The following is a 19,688-nucleotide window of genomic DNA, read 5'->3' as shown; positions in this document are numbered from 1 at the left end:
GCAGTGATCAGGGGCAGGGAGGTGTGTTTTTGTTTTTTTTCATTTGACATGCTATCACCAGAGCAGTTTAATGTCACCATAGTGACACTACTACTCTGAGTGATCAGGGTTTTTTTACCCACTTACTGCTTATTACAGTGGTGATCACTGTACAAGCAATCTGTAAGGCTGTTCAAAGGTTTTATTCATGAAACCTTTGTTTATTACAGTGATCTTGTGAGTGGTCACAGCTAACACAAGGTACAGAGCCACTGTGATTGGCCCTGGTACTGTGTAATCCCTGTGACCAATTGCCGAGATCACACAGTACTAAACAAGGCATCATGAATGACAGTCTTGTCTATTACTGTAACACTGATCGCTGTGATTGAACACATCGATCATAGTACCAGGGCCACTAATTGCGGCCCAGTACAACAATCGTGATTTGCTGTGTCTGGTGGTCACAGAGTGCGCCGCCACACGTTCTAGAGAGTTCACACAACAAGTATGTCCACCCGTGTCATCGCTGCTTACGTCTGTCTGTATAAATTGTGTATAGAAAATAACCACCCCCCCCCAAATCGCATTCTGTTGCTTTTCAGCCTGAAATGAAGACACAGTTTTTGTTTTATCCATCTGTATTTACTCAGTGCAACGTCTAACATTCAAGTGAAACCTATAACACCAACATGTTGGAATAAAATGTACATTTCCAAAACAATAAAAACAATGTCACTGAGTTGGAAAAAGGATCACCCCCTCATAAAATGACTTGTAAACTCAATCGGGTGTAGCTAATCACCTTCTCAATGGCACACAAAGCCATTTGACTTTTCCTGTGATCAGCTGTGATCGTTTTGTTTAGCTCAGCATGAAAAGAGTCAGTAGATGGATAAAAAAAAAAGTCAAAGGCTTTATCAATGCCTAGAAGCACAGTGAAGTCGATCATTGGTGGATGTTATTTGGTACAACACAGACCCTCCCCGGATCAGGACGCCGCTCCAAACTGGATGAAAATGACAGGAGGAAACAGGTCACAGGTGCTACCAAGAGGCCTACAGCAACCCTAAAGCAGTTGCAGAAATTTATGACAAAGAGCAGTCATTGTGTGCATGTGACAACAATATCACAAATTCTCCTTCTATGAGAGAGTTGCAAGAAAAAAGCCACCACTTAAATGTCACATGAGGTCGCGACTAAGCATTGCAAAACGCACCTTGAAGATTCTGAGGCCACATGGAAAAGTTGTTGTATACAGATGAGACTAAAATTTAATGATTTGGCCTCAACACCAAACGATATGTCTGACAGAAATCCAATACAGCTCGCCACCCAAATAACACAATTCTTACAGTATAGCATGCAGGTGGTAATATCCTGTTATGGGGGTGTTTTTTAGGAGGGACAGGAGCACTTGTCAGGGTAGAAGGATAAATTGATGGAGCAAAATACCATCAAATTCTTGAGGAAAATCTGCTGCCCTCTGCCAGAAAAATGTCAATGGGAAGGTTTACCTTCCAGCATGGCAATAACCCAAAGCACACAGCAAAAATTACCCCACAGTGGTTGAAGGAAAAAAGGGTAAATGTCCTTGCCTAGTCAGAGCCCAGACTTGAACCCCATTGAAAACCTGTGGAATGAGTTGTAAACTGCAGTCCACAAACGGTAACTATCAAATTTATTTGAACTTGAGCAGTTCTGCAAAGAAGAGTAGGCAAGTATTGCAAAGTACAGATGTACAAAGTTAGTAGAGACCTATCCCAACATACTAAAAGCTGTAATTAAAGCAAAAGGTGGTTCAACAAAATACTGACACAAGGGGGTAATCCTTTTTCCAGCTCAGTGATTTGTTTTTATTTTTTTTGTGATGGTGTTAAATTGAATAAAACAAAAACTGTCTTCATTTCAGGCTAAAAAATGTGATTAACAGGGTTTAACCACTTCAGCCCTTGGAGGATTTACCCCCTTAATGACAGGCCATTTTTTGGCAATACGGCCCTGTGTTACTTTAACCGACAATTGTGCAGGTGTGCGACACTGTACCCAAATAAAATTGATGCCCTTTTTTTCCCCACAAATAGAGCTTTCTTTTGGTGGTATTTGATCACCTCTGCGTTTTTTTTATCAATGCCCATCAGTGCTGCATATTAGTGCCTCATCAGTGCCCATCAGTGAAGGAGAAAACTTACTTATTTACAAAATTTTATAACAGAAACAAAGGAAAACTTTTTTTTTATTTTTCTTCAAAATTTTCGTTTTTTTTTTTTTTTATTTGTTAAGCAAAAAATAAAAACCCCAGTAGTGATCAGATACCACTAAACGAAAGCTCTATTTGTGAGAATAAAATGAGATAAAATTTGTTTGGGTACAGTGTAGCATGACCATGAAACAGCTATTCAAAGTGCAACAGCACTGAAACCTGAAAATTGGCCTGGGCAGAAAAAGGCGAAAGTGTCTGGTATTGAAGTGGTTAAGGGAAAAAAAAAGTGAAGCCTTATTTTTCATAGTAAACAGGGTATTCTGGGGTGTTTAATTAGTGTATGTGGGCTAATAACTGAAGCATTAGTAAGCTCTGAGAAATTTGTAAAATTGTGTACTGGTGCAGATTTTCTGATATGTTGCCATGAGAACCAAAATATACAAACAGTTTTGTAATTCCATGTTGGTAGACGTCAAAGCATTTAACTCATAAACAAGCAACTGAAAATTGTTTAAATGATTGACAACTTTGCTCTTTCATGTTAATTTTCAGTGCTGGCAGGTTTTTTAAATGGCATGTGATCATAATATAGTAATGTTTACTATACTGACCATAATGAGGGAATATTACAGTAATTTTTACAAGTATGCTTTTAATGTTGTTTGAAAAGACGCTTTTATGTAACTTAACAATTTTCATCTTGTGAAACAGCTCGGATGACATCGCTACAAGAAGAACTGAAACATCTCAAACACAATCTTGAAAGGGCAGAATTGGACAGGAAAGAGGCATTAGATCTCTTAAACCGTTCTGAAAAAGTAAGCTGTTTAAAAAGATGTGCATATCCCTCTATTGTGTGTACTTGTCTCTATCCATAGCACGAAGTGTAATTACTGTCTGCTGCTTTGTTACGCTATCAGCATGAGTCACTTCTGACAAGTTTTCGTGACACCAAGAGAAAAAAAGTGACAGGGGGGACACCTCCAGCAGATTGACAGCCTCACCTCTGTTCCTGTGAGGTGTGTGTGTGTGTTGATAATTACATCGGCAGAATGTAACGGACAGGCAAATGGGCATACAGGTACCTCCCTTTAAATTTGCCACCGCAATCTCCGTGAGTGTGATCACGGGTTCCACGGACTCTATGTCCGCGGGGATACCTGCGATCTTCTCACGGAGAGGAAGAATGGGGAAATGCTGATGTAAACAAGCATTTCCCCGTCCTGCCTAATGACACTGACACTGATCACCACTCCCTGTGATCGTGATCAGTGTCATGTCACGTGTAGCCCATCCCCCCTACAGTTAGAATCACTCCCTAGGACGCACTTAACCCCTGCAGCGCACCCTCCTGGTTAACCCCTTCACTGCCAGTCACATTTACACAGTAATCAATGCATTTTTAATCGCACTGATCGCTGTATAGATGTGAATGGTCCCAAAATAGCGCCAAAAGTGTCCGATCTGTCCGCTATAATGTCGCAGCCACGATTAAAAATCGCTGATCGCCGCCATTACTAGTAAAAAAAAAAAAAAAATTAATAAAAATGCCATAAAACTATCCCCTATTTTGTAGACGCTATAACTTTTGCGCAAACCAATCAATAAACGCTTAGTGCGTTTTTTTTTTTTTTTGTAACCAAAAATACGTAGAAGAATACATATCGGCCTAAACTGAGGGAAAAAAAATGTTTTTTTATATATTTTTTGGGGATATTTATTATAGCAAAAAATAATGCGTTTTTTTTTTTCAAAATTGTCGCCTTTTTTGTTTATAGCGCAAAAAATAAAAACCGCAGAGGTGATCAAGTACCACCAAAAGAAAGCTCTATTTGTGGGGAAAAAAGGATGTCAGTTTTGTTTGGGAGCCACATCGCACGACTGCACAATTGTCAGTTAAAGCAACGCAGTGCCGAATCGCAAAAAGTGCTCTGGTCTTTGGCCCGGAGCTTAAGTGGTTAACCAGTTCCCATGTAGCAATGTACTGGTACATCGCGGGACTTTTAGATGTTATAACCTGAAGATGCCTGCAGCTGCTAGCCTCATCCTGTAGTTTTTTTTAGAGCTGGTGAAGCATTTTTTCTAAAAGCAATCCTAGCGGGTAAATAGTCACTGGATAGCTTTTTGCAAAGAAAGGGAGGGGTCCCCCTGCTGCCTTCCACAAAACAAACCATAACTGGTTTTACAGGTACAGTATAAAAATAGAAAAAAGTGAAAGGCTAGCAAAGGCGGATGCACGCATAAGCCGCAATCGCACGATACGCAGGAGTTATCACTGCGAATGGCAGATCGAGAGCAATCGTTCTAGCACTAGACTTCATGTGTAAATCTAAAGTGGTAATCTGTTAAGGCTCATAAAACATTGCCTATGGATACTATAATGTACGTAGCTTGTGGCTGTTCCACAGGCATGTGCAATTTTAAAGAGTGACATGTTTGGTATCTCTTTATTAGGCGCAACATCTTTTATATTTTACCAAACAATTCGGTATTGTGCTTATGTGCTTTAAATTTATTAAAGTGTGTTTTTTCCCCCAAAAAAATTGCATTTAAGAAAGTGCTGCGCAAATACCGTGTAACATAAAAAATTGCGAAAAAAGGGAATGTGGGACTTTGAATGAGGACAGGATAGTACCTCCATCCCGGGTTCAGAAAATAAACAGGGAAGACATTGGGACTTTAAATGAGGCAGTTGACAGGATGGAGTTGAAATCAAAAAGGTCAATTTATTGCATAGGCATCCAAAAATACATCACACAGTATGGACATAGAGGGTTGTATGCGCATACACGCTAACAAAACCTGCATGAATATGTGCTTAAACAGAAAATAACATGACATCTGAGCAACAAATCAAGATTAACAGATTTCATAGAGGGAGTATATATACAGAACTGGGAGGTACATGCCAGCATGATGTAAAGGGTACGTATAAATATATAGGTTCCTAAAAACATTGATCTGGATGAGATCCTATTAAAACAAGAGTAGCTGCATCCGTATTGCCCGACGCGTTTCTGTGATTAACACTTCTTCAGGGGCAGATGCAGTGGGGTATCTGTAAATAACAAAATATGAAAACATCAACCAATGAGCTAAGAGCAACCAGAAAAAATTGCAACACCCACCATTCTATTCCCTAGGGCCTCTGCTGTAAAAAAAAAAAAAAAAATATATATATATATATATATATATATATATATATATATATATATATATATATATATATATATATATATATATATATATATATATAAAAAAAAATCTATCACACAGTTGGTACTCATAAGTTTACATACCCTGGCAGAATTTGATTTCTTGGCCATTTTTCAGAGGATATGAATGATAACACAAAAACATTTTTTTTCACTCATGGTTAGTGTTTGGCTGAAGCCATTTATTATCAGTCTACTGTTTTTAAATCATAATGGCAACAGAAACTACCCAAATGACCCTTATCAGAAGTTTACATACCCTGGTGATTTTGGCCTGATAACATGCACACAAGTTAACACAAAGGGGTTTGAATGGCTATTAAGGCCTTATGCACACTGGACGTTAAAATAACGATATAAAAACACCAGTTGCTTTGCAGTGAGTTTTTTCAATTTTTTTAACGTTTTTGTAATAACGTTTATTAGCTTTTATTCGTGTTTATTAGCGCTTATCCACGTTTAAATTTTTTTTGCGTTTTTCTGCGTTGGCATTTATATTTATATATATATATATATATAAAATCTCTTTTTCAATGGATCAAAAATGTCAAACAATGGTGAGCTGCATTTTGAAAGTTTATCTGCGTTAGCGTTTTTAGGTGTTAAGCACCTGAAAAACTCCTCTCAGAACCCACTAGTTTTGTTTTTTTTTTAAAAAAGCGCCCCAGCCAAAAACTGCAGATAAAAGCCTATGTGTGCATGGACACATAGGATAACATGATGGGGAATTTGTTGACTTTAGAAAAAAACATCTGAAGCCAAAAACAGCTGCTGTAAAAACGTCCAGTGTGCATGAGGCCTAAAGGTAACCATTCTCACCTGTGATCTGGTTGTTTGTAATTAGTGTGTGTGTGTGTGTGTATAAAAGGTCAATGCGTTTCTGGACTCTTGACAGACCCTTGAATCTTTAATCCAGTGCTGCACTGACATTTCTGGATTCTGACTCCTGGGGAAAGTCTAAGAATTGTCAATGGATCTGCCAGAAAAGGTAATTGAAATGTATAAAACAGGAAAGGGATATAAAAAGATATCCTAGGAATTGAGATTGCCTATCAACAGTGTTCAAACTCTAATCAAGAAGTGGAAAATGAAGGGTTCTGTTAAAACCAAACCACGGTCAGGTAGACCAACTAAAATTTAAGGCACAACTGTCAGGAAAATTTGTTCAGGATACAAAGAAAATCCCACAGATAACTTCAGGTGAAATACAGGACTCTCTGAAACGTGGTGTGGCTGTTTCAAGATGCACAATAAGGAGGCACTTGAAGAAAGATGGGCTACATGGTCGAGTCGCCAGAAGAAAGACATTACTACGCAAATGCCACAAAGTATTCCCTTTATACGCCAAACAGCCCCGAGACAAGCCTCAAACCTTCTGGCACAAAGTCATTTGGAGTGATGAGACCAAAATTGAGCTTTTTGGCCACAACCATAAACGCTACATTTGGAGAGAAGTCAACAAGGCCTATGATGAAAAGTACAGAAGTGAATCGCTGATGTTTTGGGGATGTGTGAGCTACAAAGGCACAGGAAATTTGGTCAAAATTGTTGGCAAGATCAATGCAGTATGTTATCAAAAAAATACTGGTGGAACATTTGCATTCATCAGCTAAGAAGCTGCACATGGGACGTACTTGGACATTCCAACATGACAATGATCCAAAACACAAGGCCAAGTCGACCCATCATTGGCTACAGCAGAATAAAGTAAAGGTTCTGGAGTGGCCATCTCAGTCTCCTGACCTCAGTATCATTGAGCCACTCTGGGGAGATCTCAAACGTGCAGTTCGTGCAAGACAGCCCAAGAATTTACAGGAACTGGAGGCTTTTTACCAAGAGGAATCGGCAGCTTTACCATCTGAGAAGATAAAGAGCCTCATCCACAAATACCACAAAAGACTTCAAGCTGTCATAGATGTTAAATGGGGCAATACACGGTTTTAAGAACTGGGGTATGTAAACTTTTTATCAGGGTCATTTCTGTTGTAATTATGATTTAAAAAGAAAAACACAGTTGATAATGGCTTCAGCCAAACACTAACCATGAGTGAAAGAAAAGTTTTTGTGTTATCGTTCATATTCTCTGAAAAATGGGCAAGAAATCATAAATTCTGCCAGGGTATGTAAACTTATGAGCACAACTGTATGTGTGTGTGTATGACTAGGATAGATGTGTGTGCATATATATATCTATATCTATAGATATATATTCAGGGAGAGAGAGATATATGTGGGTTTAAAGTAATTTTCTAGCAAAAATACTGATTTTGACATGTAAGCAAGTGTCAGAAAAAAAGCCTGGTCTCAAAGTGGTTAAACTGTTTTGAGCAACATACAACAAATGCAGTCTGTCATGTTGTCCTAGAAGCACACCCGCTTTGCTTAAAGTCCTCTCAAACTGCCTGAATATGAGTTCTATGTAATCCACCCAAATAAGATTCCAGAGAGCTCATAACACTGGTAGTTGAAACTGCTTGCTTTGTGAGGTATGTCTATTTATGTCCCTAAATACGTAGCATGTTATGGCTGATTTGAGCAGTAGCTCTTCAAATATTTTTAGCATTAGTATTTGATATGTTATGCTTTCTGTAAGTGAGAGACACCATGCAGGCTGCAGGGGTGAATTTGTGAACGTCTCGCCTCCATTGCAAACAGGTAAGATAAAGGGGTCTATCTAAATAGAATGTTAAGTTGGGGCAACTCAGATTGTCACTAATCGGAAGTTATCCTCTTTTTCTTTACTTACCTCAACCTTTAATTTACCCAGCTCCCATTTGTTTAGATATTACCAGCTTTCCCATGCCTTCATGTCCAGTTCTCACAAGCTAATCTAATGATTAAACAATCTATTTTGGAAATGGTACTTCGGTCTGATTGTTCGGAGAAACCTACTTCCATATTGTATTCTCATTTTATCACAGTTTCTCTCCCGGTGTTAGAGGGCCTTAGGCCTAGATGGTTGCGGGATATTCCCGATTTAAACAATGGCGACTGGGATGATGTGTGGGACTTTCTCTTTTGATCCTTGGTCTCATTGAGATGGTTAAATTGATACTACTTTATGCCATACCGACTTCATAAGATGAATCCTACGTGCTCTTGCGATTGTTGGCCATGTGGTGTGGCTCCGGGGGACTTCTCACACATCTTCTGGACCTCTCCACATATAGTAGGTTTTTGGCTGGAGGTGGTGGCTTTGTTAAATTCCATTATATCTTCCCCTTTGCCGGTTTCTATGTCTGTATTCCAGTTGGGTTTGGTTGAGGATATTCTTCCTACAGAGGCGGAGCATACATTTGCCAATATTACATTGTTTTATGCCAGAAAAGCTGTTGCCCTGTATTGGAAAAAACCTTCCCTGTCCACACTTTTATATTGGAAACAACTGGTCAATAACAGCTTACCATTACATAGAAATACCTACGTGAACAGGGGTTGTCCCTGCAAGTATGATAAAATCTGGGCTAAGTGGCTGGCCGAGCCCTATAACCTCGGATACCCACACCAACTTTTGATACTGTTACTTCTACTGTTATACAGACTACATGAATGGTTGCTGATACGAGCTGCTATAGTTGCCTTTTTTGGGGGGCGGGGGGTTTGCTCTATATGAGTTGGTGGTCATTGCTGTGACCGAAAGGACTCATTATGACCCTTAGTCATTATCTTTATCCTTTTATCCTGACCGCTGATTTATATATTAGGAGATTGAAAATGTCATCACGTGAGGGTTTCAGTGATGCATTAATATTCTGCTCAACTTGTATTGTGTTTTTTTTGTAGTTGTGTTAGTTTTGTTGATGTAAACATAATAAAAGGATTTCTAAAGATAAAGGGGTACACAGATCAGAGATTACCAATAAAACGATTGACTATAAAGATCATGGTAATATAAAATTATAATTGTATTTAACATATTTTAGGCATGTTGTTTACCTGTAATCCTGCGTACACACAAGTGGACTTTTCGACCGGACTGGTTCGACGGACTATCGGTGGACTTCCAACGGACTTTCCTAATGAACGGACTTGCCTACACATGATCACACCAAAGTCCGACGGATTCGTACGTGATGACATAAGACTGGACTAAAATAAGCAAGTTGATAGCCAGTAGCCAATAGCTGCCCTAGTGTCGGTTTTAGTCCGTCGGACTAGCATACAGACGAGCGGATTTTTTGACTGGACTTGAAGATTTGAAACATGTTTTATTTCTAGGTCCGTCAGACTTTTGGGGGAAAAAAAAGGTCCGCTGGAGCCCACACACGATCGAAATTGTCTGACGGAGTCTGGTCCGCCGGACCAAGTCTGCTTGTGTGTACGCAGCATAAAAGTCTTCCTTGTGTAGACGTCCAAAAGCACTGAGTCTTCTGCTTAGCACCACCATCTTGAATGCAATGTCAGCAGGCAATATATTATTCCCCATTGCATTATCAGTACATGCTGTAAATGGCAGCAAGGAAGACTGTTCAACTGACCAGTTCTTTGCTTCAAGGTCAGGATTTCGGTAATTTCTAAGTGAGAAGTAACCTTGTATATGTCTGCTTTTTCTACAGGAAAAAAATAATTTAGAAATTGAATTGAATTACCAACTGAAAACTTTGCAGCAACAGTTGGATCAGGAGGTGAATGAACATAAGGTGACAAAAGCTCGACTGAGTGACAGGCACCAGTCATTTGAAGAGAAGTCCGTTGCTATGTGTGGTGAGTCTTTATGGCTGCTAGTTGACCACAATAATTCGCCCATGACTGTGTTTTCTATACATTAATTGTTCTACAATTTTGTAGTCTACAGCGAATCCTAGTGTTACTAAACCCACAACAGTAAAATCTGTATATGCAGGATAGCATGCTTGTTATACTCACTGTGGAACTTGGGGGTTAATCCTCTGTATTGTGTAAAAAGGATATTTGATCCTGTATGGACAGATCCTCCCCCTCCTGCAGGGTCTCTCTTGGCAAGGCCAGATAAGACACAGTGAGGGTAGTAAAGCTACACATGCTCAGTTTGGTCTCTATATTGCTTGGAGAGAACAGTTCCTTGCTGAGCTTTTCAGGTCACATGTTGAGATCACGCATTTGGGTGTGTATACAGATCCTAAATAACAGCCCAGTCCCTCCCTCCTCCATGCTCAGTAACTAATAAAGAACACAGTGGGAATCATGTCACATCTTGATTTATTGATGATTCGCCTCCCATAACAGCATGAGGACACAGGCTATAGTGGAAATCGCCTCCTACCTAAACACTCAGCACCCTGTGAAACCCTGCCGTTAAGCACATGACCGTGGTATACAGATCACCGAAAAAGGTATATAGTGGCAGTATTTTAATGTAAAAAGATGATTTTTAAGCTGTGGGCACTGCAGGGGTGGAGTGGATGATCTATTTTCATATTACTGGGCTTAGTAACACTTTAAGGTAGAACTTCAGAAAAACCTTTGTGGCTTTGGGGATGAGAAAATGAAATCACCCTTCAGTTTTGCACTGCTTTCTCTATCACTGCTGGGAACATTTTCCATCACTTTCTCTCCCAGTGATATTCATTACATTGCAGTAAGTTAAACTTGTTTTAATGTATATGCCCAAAAATAAATGGGGGCGGAGCTTTCTGTCGCAGTTCCACTTCTTTCTGTCGCAGTTCCACTTCTTTCTGTCGCAGTTCCCCTTCTTTCTGTCGCAGTTCCCCTTCTTTCTGTCGCAGTTCCCCTTCTTTCTGTCGCAGTTCCCCTTCTTTCTGTCGCAGTTCCCCTTCTTTCTGTCGCAGTTCCCCTTCTTTCTGTCGCAGTTCCCCTTCTTTCTGTCGCAGTTCCCCTTCTTTCTGTCGCAGTTCCCCTTCTTTCTGTCGCATTTCCCCTTCTTTCTGTCGCAGTTCCCCTTCTTTCTGTCGCAGTTCCCCTTCTTTCTGTCGCAGTTCCCCTTCTTTCTGTCGCAGTTCCCCTTCTTTCTGCCGCAGTTCCCCTTCTTTCTGCCGCAGTTCCCCTTCTTTCTGCCGCAGTTCCCCTTCTTTCTGCCGCAGTTCCCCTTCTTTCTGTCGCAGTTCCACTTCTTTCTGTCGCAGTTCCACTTCTTTCTGTCGCAGTTCCACTTCTTTCTGTCGCAGTTCCACTTCTTTCTGTCGCAGTTCCACTTCTTTCTGTCGCAGTTCCACTTCTTTCTGTCGCAGTTCCACTTCTTTCTGTCGCAGTTCCACTTCTTTCTGTCGCAGTTCCACTTCTTTCTGTCGCAGTTCCACTTCTTTCTGTCGCAGTTCCACTTCTTTCTGTCGCAGTTCCACTTCTTTCTGTCGCAGTACCACTTCTTTCCGTCGCAGTTCCACTTCTTTCATAAAAAAACCCACCCTCCCCTTATAGAGGACGCTTGTTCTTGTATACATACATTCATATATGTGTGTCCCAGCTGCAGCTCTTGAACGTGAATGAACATGAATGTTAGTAGGTGTAAAAAAAAAAAAAAGCCGCAGTACCTAATGAGGTATAATACAAAATACAAACTTTATGTAAATACACTATATACACAAATATGCTAGTGTGTTGTATTCAATACATTCACAATTTAAAAAATGCCGAAGTTAATGAAGTGCAAAATGCTGTAATAAAAGTAAAATGGGGAATCCAAATCGTGACCTAAAATAGTGATAACTTATAGTAGAACAAAACCTAATGGAATGAAAATACAATTCAATAAATAAGTGCAAAAACACTCCATGGACAGAAGTTGCCCACCTATTGTTGCCAAGTGACAAAGCGGTTCTTCAGTCTTAACAAAAAAAATAAGTCAGCAGCTACAAATACTGTAGCTGCTGATTTAAAAAAAAAACCTTATGTTTTCAAGGATCTAGCGCCATCCTCACCCAAGCCGATCTTTTGCTGGTCTCTGGGTCCCTGGCACCGGAAAGTTTACTAAGGGATGCGGCAACCCAGCCGGCTTCCCACTGTGCATGTGCGAATAGACCCGCAGCCTTCTTTGATGTGTTCTGGAGGGGAGTGGAGAGCACTTTTGCTCCAATCGCATAGGCGTTCGGTGTGGGAGCGGGTACCTGCTAAAACTAGGTACCTCATCCACCCCCTCCAAAATAAAAGAAATAAAAACTCAGTGGGAGAGGAGGGGGGAAGGAGGTGTTTAAGCACAACTTCCCTTTTATAATGAAGTTCTGCTTTAAATGGCAATTCTTCACCACCTTGTACACCCAACAGGTGCTCTGGAGTGCCCTTTTAAAGCATGCTTACTCATTTTTCCCTTTACAGTTTTCAGAGTTTGTTGAAGACCACCAAAACCATATATTTTCTGAAAGCACATGACCAGAACTACTGAAAAAGGAAAATATTGCCTGCTGCAATATGATGGGCACTGGTAAGGCTGCATTGATCTCTTGTATCATGTCTGCAGTCTGACCATCTCCTGTATCATGTCTGTTAGAGGTGCACCAAATGGAAATTTTTGTTAATACTATTAGCAGTGTGCAGACATGATACAATAAATCGTTAGGGACTGCCGACTGCATTTTTCTTGAACTTTTCTTGCACTGAAGGTGCCAATGATGGCCAACAATAAATTCATATCAATTTAAATTGATGATATTAATTAAGTCGAATATAATACAATTGTAGATAAAAATATAAATTGTCATTTTCGGTATCGGTGCATCTTTAATTTTCGGCTTCAGCACCAAAATTTCCATTCAGTGCACCCCTAAAAATCATTATAAGCAGATAAAAACACAAGTACATTTTACTAAACTCCTACTAAAATATAAAAGCTTAACCTGTATGTATATGTAAATATAAAAGTTAAGGCTCGGTTCACACTGGGGCGACTTGTCAGGCGACCTAGTCGCCTGACAAGTCGCCTCCCGTTCTGTGCTATGGAACCGTTCTAATCGGAGCGACGCAAGTCGCTCCGACTTAGAAAAAGGTTCCTGTATTACTTTGGGGGCGACTTGGGGCGACTTGCATAGACTTCTATGCAGAAGTCGTCTCGCAAGTCGCCCCGGCAGTCGTTTGCAGGTCGCCTCGCTGAGGCGACCTGCAAGTCGTGCCGCCCATGTGTGAACCGAGCCTAAAACTGTATTGAGTTATTAAATAACAAATATTTTTAAAATGTTTTTGTGAAATGGTGAAAACTGTAAATAAAAACAACTTACTCATTTTTAACTTGCATCTTTCAGAATTTGAAAAGACCCCCTCAAACTAGACATTTTCTGAAAGCACATGACCTGTAGAATAAAAATAAGTACTACTGATTTTTTTGGGCCCCGCAATAATTGCGCAAATGTTCATATCTCTATTTTCACAAAAAATACACTAAAATCATTAACCACTTCAATACCAAGGACGTCATATGACATCCTTGGCTTTGAGCAGGTATATCTGAATGATGCCTGTAGCTACAAACATCATTCAGATATTGCCGGTTTCAGCCGGCGAATCTCTACACCATAGGAACGATCGTAGCGGCCGTTCCGCCGCTTGATCATTCCTATGGGAGGCGAGAGGGGACGTCGTCTCCCCCTCCCGCCGCCCTCCGGTGCCTGCTCCGACTCACCGTTACGATCGGTGAGGCGGAGAGTGGATCCGCCGGCGCCGGATGTAGATCATAGAGATTTCCGGCGGACCAGATGGTCCCCGGAGTCTCTATGATCGTCGGAGGCCGGGCGCGATGTTATGACGTCACGCCCGGCCTCTCCATTCAAAAAAACGGCGCCGCTTCAGCTTGGAAGCGGCGATCGTTTTATTTTTTTTTTTTATTTCAGGCTTCCCAGCCTAGTGGTGAGATATGGGGTCTTATTGACCCCATATCTCACTATTGAGAGCACCTGTCATGTTATATTGCTATTACAAGGGATGTTTACATTCCTTGTAATAGGATTAAAAGTGATCAATTTTTTTTTTTTTTTTTCAAAAAAGTGTCAAAATAAAAAAAAAAAATATAATTAACAATAAAAAAAAAAAAAATTTTTTTAAAGCGCCGCTGTCCCCGTGTGCTCGCACGCAGAAGCGAACGCATACGTAAGTCCCGCCCACATATGAAAACGGTGTTCAAACCATACATGTGAGGTATCGCTGCGAACGTTGGAGCGAGAGCAATAATTTTGGCCCTAGACCTCCTCTGTAACTCAAAACATGTAACCAGTAAAAAAAATTTCATGCGTCGCCTATGGGGATTTTTAAGTACCGAACATTGGCGCCATTCCACGAGCGTGTGCAATTTTGAAGCGTGACATGTTAGGTATCTATTTACTTGTCGTAACTTCATCTTTCACAAAATGCAAAAACATTGGGCTAACTTTACTGTTTTGTTTTTTTTTTTAAACACAAAACAGTTTTTTTCCCCAAAAAAACGCGTTCGAAAAATTCCTGCGCAAATACTGTGTGAGATAAAAAGTTGCAACAACCGCCATTGTATTCTCTAGGGTCTTTGCTAAAAAAACATATATAATGTTTGGGGGTTCTATGTTATTTTCTAGCAAAAAAATGATGATTTTTACATGTAGGAGCAAAGTGTCAGAATTGGCCCGGTATTGAAGCGGTTAATAGTGCGCATAAACATAACTTACAAAATTCCTGCTAAATTGCTACTAAAGCATAGTTTACATGTGGCATACTAAAGTATATGCCCATGGAGGGCCAGGTGTACCTGCACAGGGATGCACAGGTTTTCTGTGCATCCCCATACGGGCAGCCCCATTTATGTCAGGATGCAATGGCTGACAGGCATAGCTGCTGTTCCCAATCTGCCATCTGTGTGGGTACATGACCCTGACAGTGTGAGCTCAGGGACATGCATGCGGACCTATATGAATGTAAATTTGGGAGCAACGGCTCTGTTCATGCAGTTGCTACATCCCAAATGACATCAATGGGACTGCCTGCACAGAGATGCATTGAACACCTGTGCATCCCTGTAAAGGTATGCTGTGTATGCCCTGTGTGAACAAAGCCATTGGACCACCCATTGTTCTCTATGGAGAGGCTGATGTAAATGGACATGTGTCTGTTTTACACCTGCCTGGATCCGATCCAGTCTGCTAAAAACGGGAGATGGGAGTTTCATTCCCCATCCACCTAGCAGATCGGATGGTATCCGATGAAAAGGGACAGGCCCCATAGCCAACAGCGGGCTGTGTCTGCTCTGCATCAGCGGAGTGGACACACTATGAGGTGGCTGGATGTCATCTGCATGCTCAGCGGGGATCAGCAGACAGATCCCCTGCTGAGCAGGCGGATCTGCTTGACAGAGTCCACTCCATGTGAAAGGGGTCTTGCCCACCACTCCCCCCTGCAGGGTGCCAAACTCATACGTTTGTATAAGTTTTTTTTTTTTTTTTTTTTTTTTTTTTTCAAGCCATTTTCTTTGGTAAAATATCAGAGGTTTAAACAGACCCCCCTCTTTTTTTGAGAGAGAGAAAGGGGGACTCTGCAGCAATTGAATGAATATGTAATCTGTATAAAGATTCCTCATTCATTCATAAAATGACAGCTGTCAGTGGATATAGGAGCAATCGCTACCTATGTCCACTGTACTACAGGGGGCAGCTTGTTTGCCAAGCCCCAACTTCAGCCCCCCCGCAATCTTCAGCTCGACAAACCACAATGGCTCAGTGCAGGCAGAAGCGGAAGGAGGGATGCCACTCGGAGCAGGGATAGATTGGGGGTACGGGGGCAGTTTGGGGGGCGATCTGACTAGCAGAGGGGACACATCTGGATCTTCCCAAGCCTCATGCCGCACCTGAAGCCGGCGAGAGTGGAAGAGGAGGGATGCTGGCTAATGATGGTAGCTATGGAGATCCAGTTTGGGGGGGGGGGTGGGTGAAGGGGAGAGGAGACTGGGGGGAGTCGTTTTAGGGGGAAGGGAACGGCGGGAGGCGGAGAAGCAGAGGGCAGGGAAGCAGCGGCATGGATGGGCGGTCACATTTGAGGTTAATAACTCTGATCAGTGGGTTGTAATCCGCTGATCAGAGTTATAGAATTGTTCAGCAGAGTCTGCTGAACAATTCTGCTTTAAGTTTATGGTCATTGAAGTGACCATGACTTATAGGAGAGGGAGAAATGAGGTCCGTACGACGTACAGACCTGGCAGTGAAAGGGTTAAAAGCATTGGAAACACACACCAAAAGAAGTATTGTGCACCATGTTTAGTTATTTAAAACTGCCCCAAATATAAAAGTGGATACCTGTCAAAAACCGCAATCCCTTAATAAAGATACCGGCGCCTGCACCCACAGCCGATGGACATATAGGGTTGGGGTGGCGACATCGCAGCATCCCTGGACAAGTAAGTGTCCTTATATTAAAAGACGGTATTTGTAGCTGCTGACATTTATTGATTTATTTTTTGTAGAGGCTGCTTCTCCTCTTTAAGTCTAAATTATGACTTATGGATGTCCGTAGATTTATTTTGCCGACAGTGACTTGATCTGAGTGTTCTGCTTGACCCTCTTTGGGGATTGCTTGTGACTACATTTTGCTACACTTTCATACTTTTTTACGCTGAATTTAGCAGACATTTGGATGTGGTGCACTAGTTTTCTATGGCGAAATGCCAATGATTAAATTCTGTTAGAGTTATAAGCTTTTCTTGCCGGTTAACCAGGGCCGTATTTAAGGCAGGGCAAAAGGGGCAGCTGCCCTGGGCCCCATCGTTGTTGTGGGGCCCAAAGCAGCTTCTTCATATTTGCCAACTATCCCAGTTTAAATTCCCTTGCCCCTTAAAGTTGTAGTTCTGTGTCCTGATATCTCAGTGTGAAGTTCTGTTTACCAATGCTGCCCTATTGTCATGTACAGATGACTAACCTGACCCTGTATTTACATGTAAATAGCCGTGGACCGGCTGCATTGATATGTAAATAGAGGCAGCATTAATATCTAGATACCCCCCTGAGGTCATATCCACCATCGCTTCTGCGGAATGTTGCCCACTGGGGAGGTAAAGGGGCACGCTTGAAAGTCCTGCCTAGACCTGTGGTTATTAAGCCTAACATCAACCTGATCTGCAAAGATAAGCAAATTGGAGGTGGAACCCTTTTTCAAAATAACATGGTGCCACAGCATCGGGAATTTTGGTGCATGTGAATACAAACATCTCAGCAGATGTGTGACAGTGTCATTAACAATTAATGGCACTGCTGTGTATCTGCTAAAGGGCAGCACATTTCTGTGGTGTCAGGAAAGTGATTTTGCATGCGTTCCCGACACACACAAATGTGAACGCAGGCTAAATATCTCAGTTACATTGGTCAGTGTAAATATCTCCTTACATTGGTGCTTACTGTGAATGATCCTATTACATTAGTGGTCAGTGTACATCCCAATTACACTGGTGGCCAGTGTAGAAACTCCTCTTTATATTGCTAATCGGTAAAAAAAAAATCCAAACTTGCATTTGTGGTCAGTTTCAAAGCCTCCCTTACATTGGTGGTTCATGTAGAAGCCCCCTTTAAGTTGGTGGTGTGTGTAAATCACCCCTTACATTGGTGGCCAGTATAGAAATCCCCCTTTATTGGTTGTTGATGTAAATTCCCCCATTACATGGTTATTAGTTTGTAAAATTGGTGATCAGTGTGCATTTCCCTTCATATTTCTGGTAGGTGCAGAATTGCCCTTACACTGGTGGTTAGTGTAAATCCCCCTTTACATTTGCGATCATTGTAGAAGAGTCACCTTACATATGGAGGTCATTGTATGTTCCTCCTTACACTGGTTGTTGGTGTAAATGCTCTTATTACATTGGTGTCTGTGTAGAAATTCCTCTATATTTGTGGGTGGTGTACAATCCCCTGGTACATGGTGGTCAGTGTAAATCCCCCCCCATTTTGGTGGTCAGTGTAAATCCCTCACTATATACTTGCCAAAGATTTCCAGCTTTGCTCTACATGATTCAGAATTTGCCACAGTGTACTGCCTTCTAACTATTCCCATCCCCCCTCACCACTGCCACTGATCTCATCAACCCCCCAGCATTGCCACTGATCACCCCCTCCCCCAGCATTGCCACTGATCTGTCTATTCTATTAATGTGTCCTGCATCATCACCAGTCCATGGGGTGTAGGCAGTAAGCTGATAATGTGCTATAACTTTTAGAAACCAATCAGTGAGCAGCAATGATGTGCACTAACCTCTTCTAACCAATTAGTAAGTGGTAAGGATGTCCAGTAACCTCTAGCAACCAATCAGTGAGCAGTATTGATGTACAGTAATCTAGCAACCAATTAACAAGCAGAAGTCGTGCTGTAACCTATAAAATATTCAATGAGCCATAATGTGTGCTGTAACCTCTAGCAGCCAGTCAGTGAGTGGTAATGATACACTGTAAACTTTGACAACCAATCTCAATCGCTGCCTGATCTGATTCAGTAAACAGATTTTGAGTCTAGCTGCTACTTATTGTATGTATGTCTCAGAGCAGGTAGAGGGCGAAATTGTATGGAGGAGAGGCACAAGAAAATGTTTGTCCATGGTCCAATCAATATTAAAGATGGCCCTGTGGTTAACCCATAAATTGCTCAGCTATATGCTTTAGGCCAGCTGTAATATGGATCCTCAATGACTCTGGAAAAAAATCTTGACTAGCTCTTAGCATCATTCCTTGGGTTTATTAAGAGTACATCTGTATGGCATGGCTGTTTTTTTAAAGTAACACTAAAGATGGTCCAGAGCAAATCTATCTAGTATTCCAATTTCAAATTTTCTAGACGATAGGACTTCTTAATTCTGCTCGATAACCATGCATTGCATACAGAAATGAACCCGCTTTTTCTTAATTTCTTGACCATCTTTTTTTTTTTTTTTTTTTTTTTTTTTACCTAATTTTTTTAATCTGGTCTAATGCAGACCTTGTATATAATTAAATGTATGCTTAATTTGGAACCAAACTGTCCAGTCCTTAATATAGAAAGAGATGGTTGGCACTCAGGATGACCTTCAAAAAATAGTATTCCTTTATTGAGAAGACCTGTTCAACACTGTAAAAACAGCCTACGCATTTTGGACATCGGTTCTTAGTCATGGCTAAGGATTAACGTCCGAAACGCGCAGGACGTTTTTACAGCGTTGAACAGGTCTTCTCAAAGGAATACTATTTTTTGGATGTCATCCTGAGTGCCAACCATCTCTTTCCTTATTCTGGTACATTGGAGGTGTGGGCAGCCTTGAGGTCTGAGCACTGGGTGGAGCTGTTATGAGGGGAGGTTGCAGTACCTATACACCTGTTGTCCTGTCCTTAATAGCTGAGGACTGTGCCATCTTTGGCTGGCCATACATTATACAAATTCATTGTACAATTTTCCTTTAG

At 41.2% G+C, this 19,688-nt stretch overlaps 1 protein-coding gene across 2 annotated transcripts in view; it reads left to right on the top strand.

The window, feature by feature from the left end:
• ROCK1 (Rho associated coiled-coil containing protein kinase 1) overlaps nt 1-19,688 on the top strand; it is a 228,886-nt gene that overhangs the window by 155,494 nt on the left and 53,704 nt on the right. For both annotated transcript variants that reach the window (XM_073631444.1, XM_073631445.1), the window contains exons 17-18: nt 2,894-3,000; nt 9,954-10,101. In XM_073631444.1, the coding sequence (XP_073487545.1) occupies nt 2,894-3,000; nt 9,954-10,101 (255 nt within the window). The remainder of the gene's footprint in view (nt 1-2,893; nt 3,001-9,953; nt 10,102-19,688) is intronic.

The sequence above is a fragment of the Aquarana catesbeiana genome, linkage group LG05, assembly GCF_042186555.1.
Source record: "Aquarana catesbeiana isolate 2022-GZ linkage group LG05, ASM4218655v1, whole genome shotgun sequence".
Lineage (NCBI taxonomy): Eukaryota > Metazoa > Chordata > Amphibia > Anura > Ranidae > Aquarana > Aquarana catesbeiana.
Note: the sequence above shows the minus strand (reverse complement) of the source record. Positions and strands in the feature narration are given on the sequence as shown.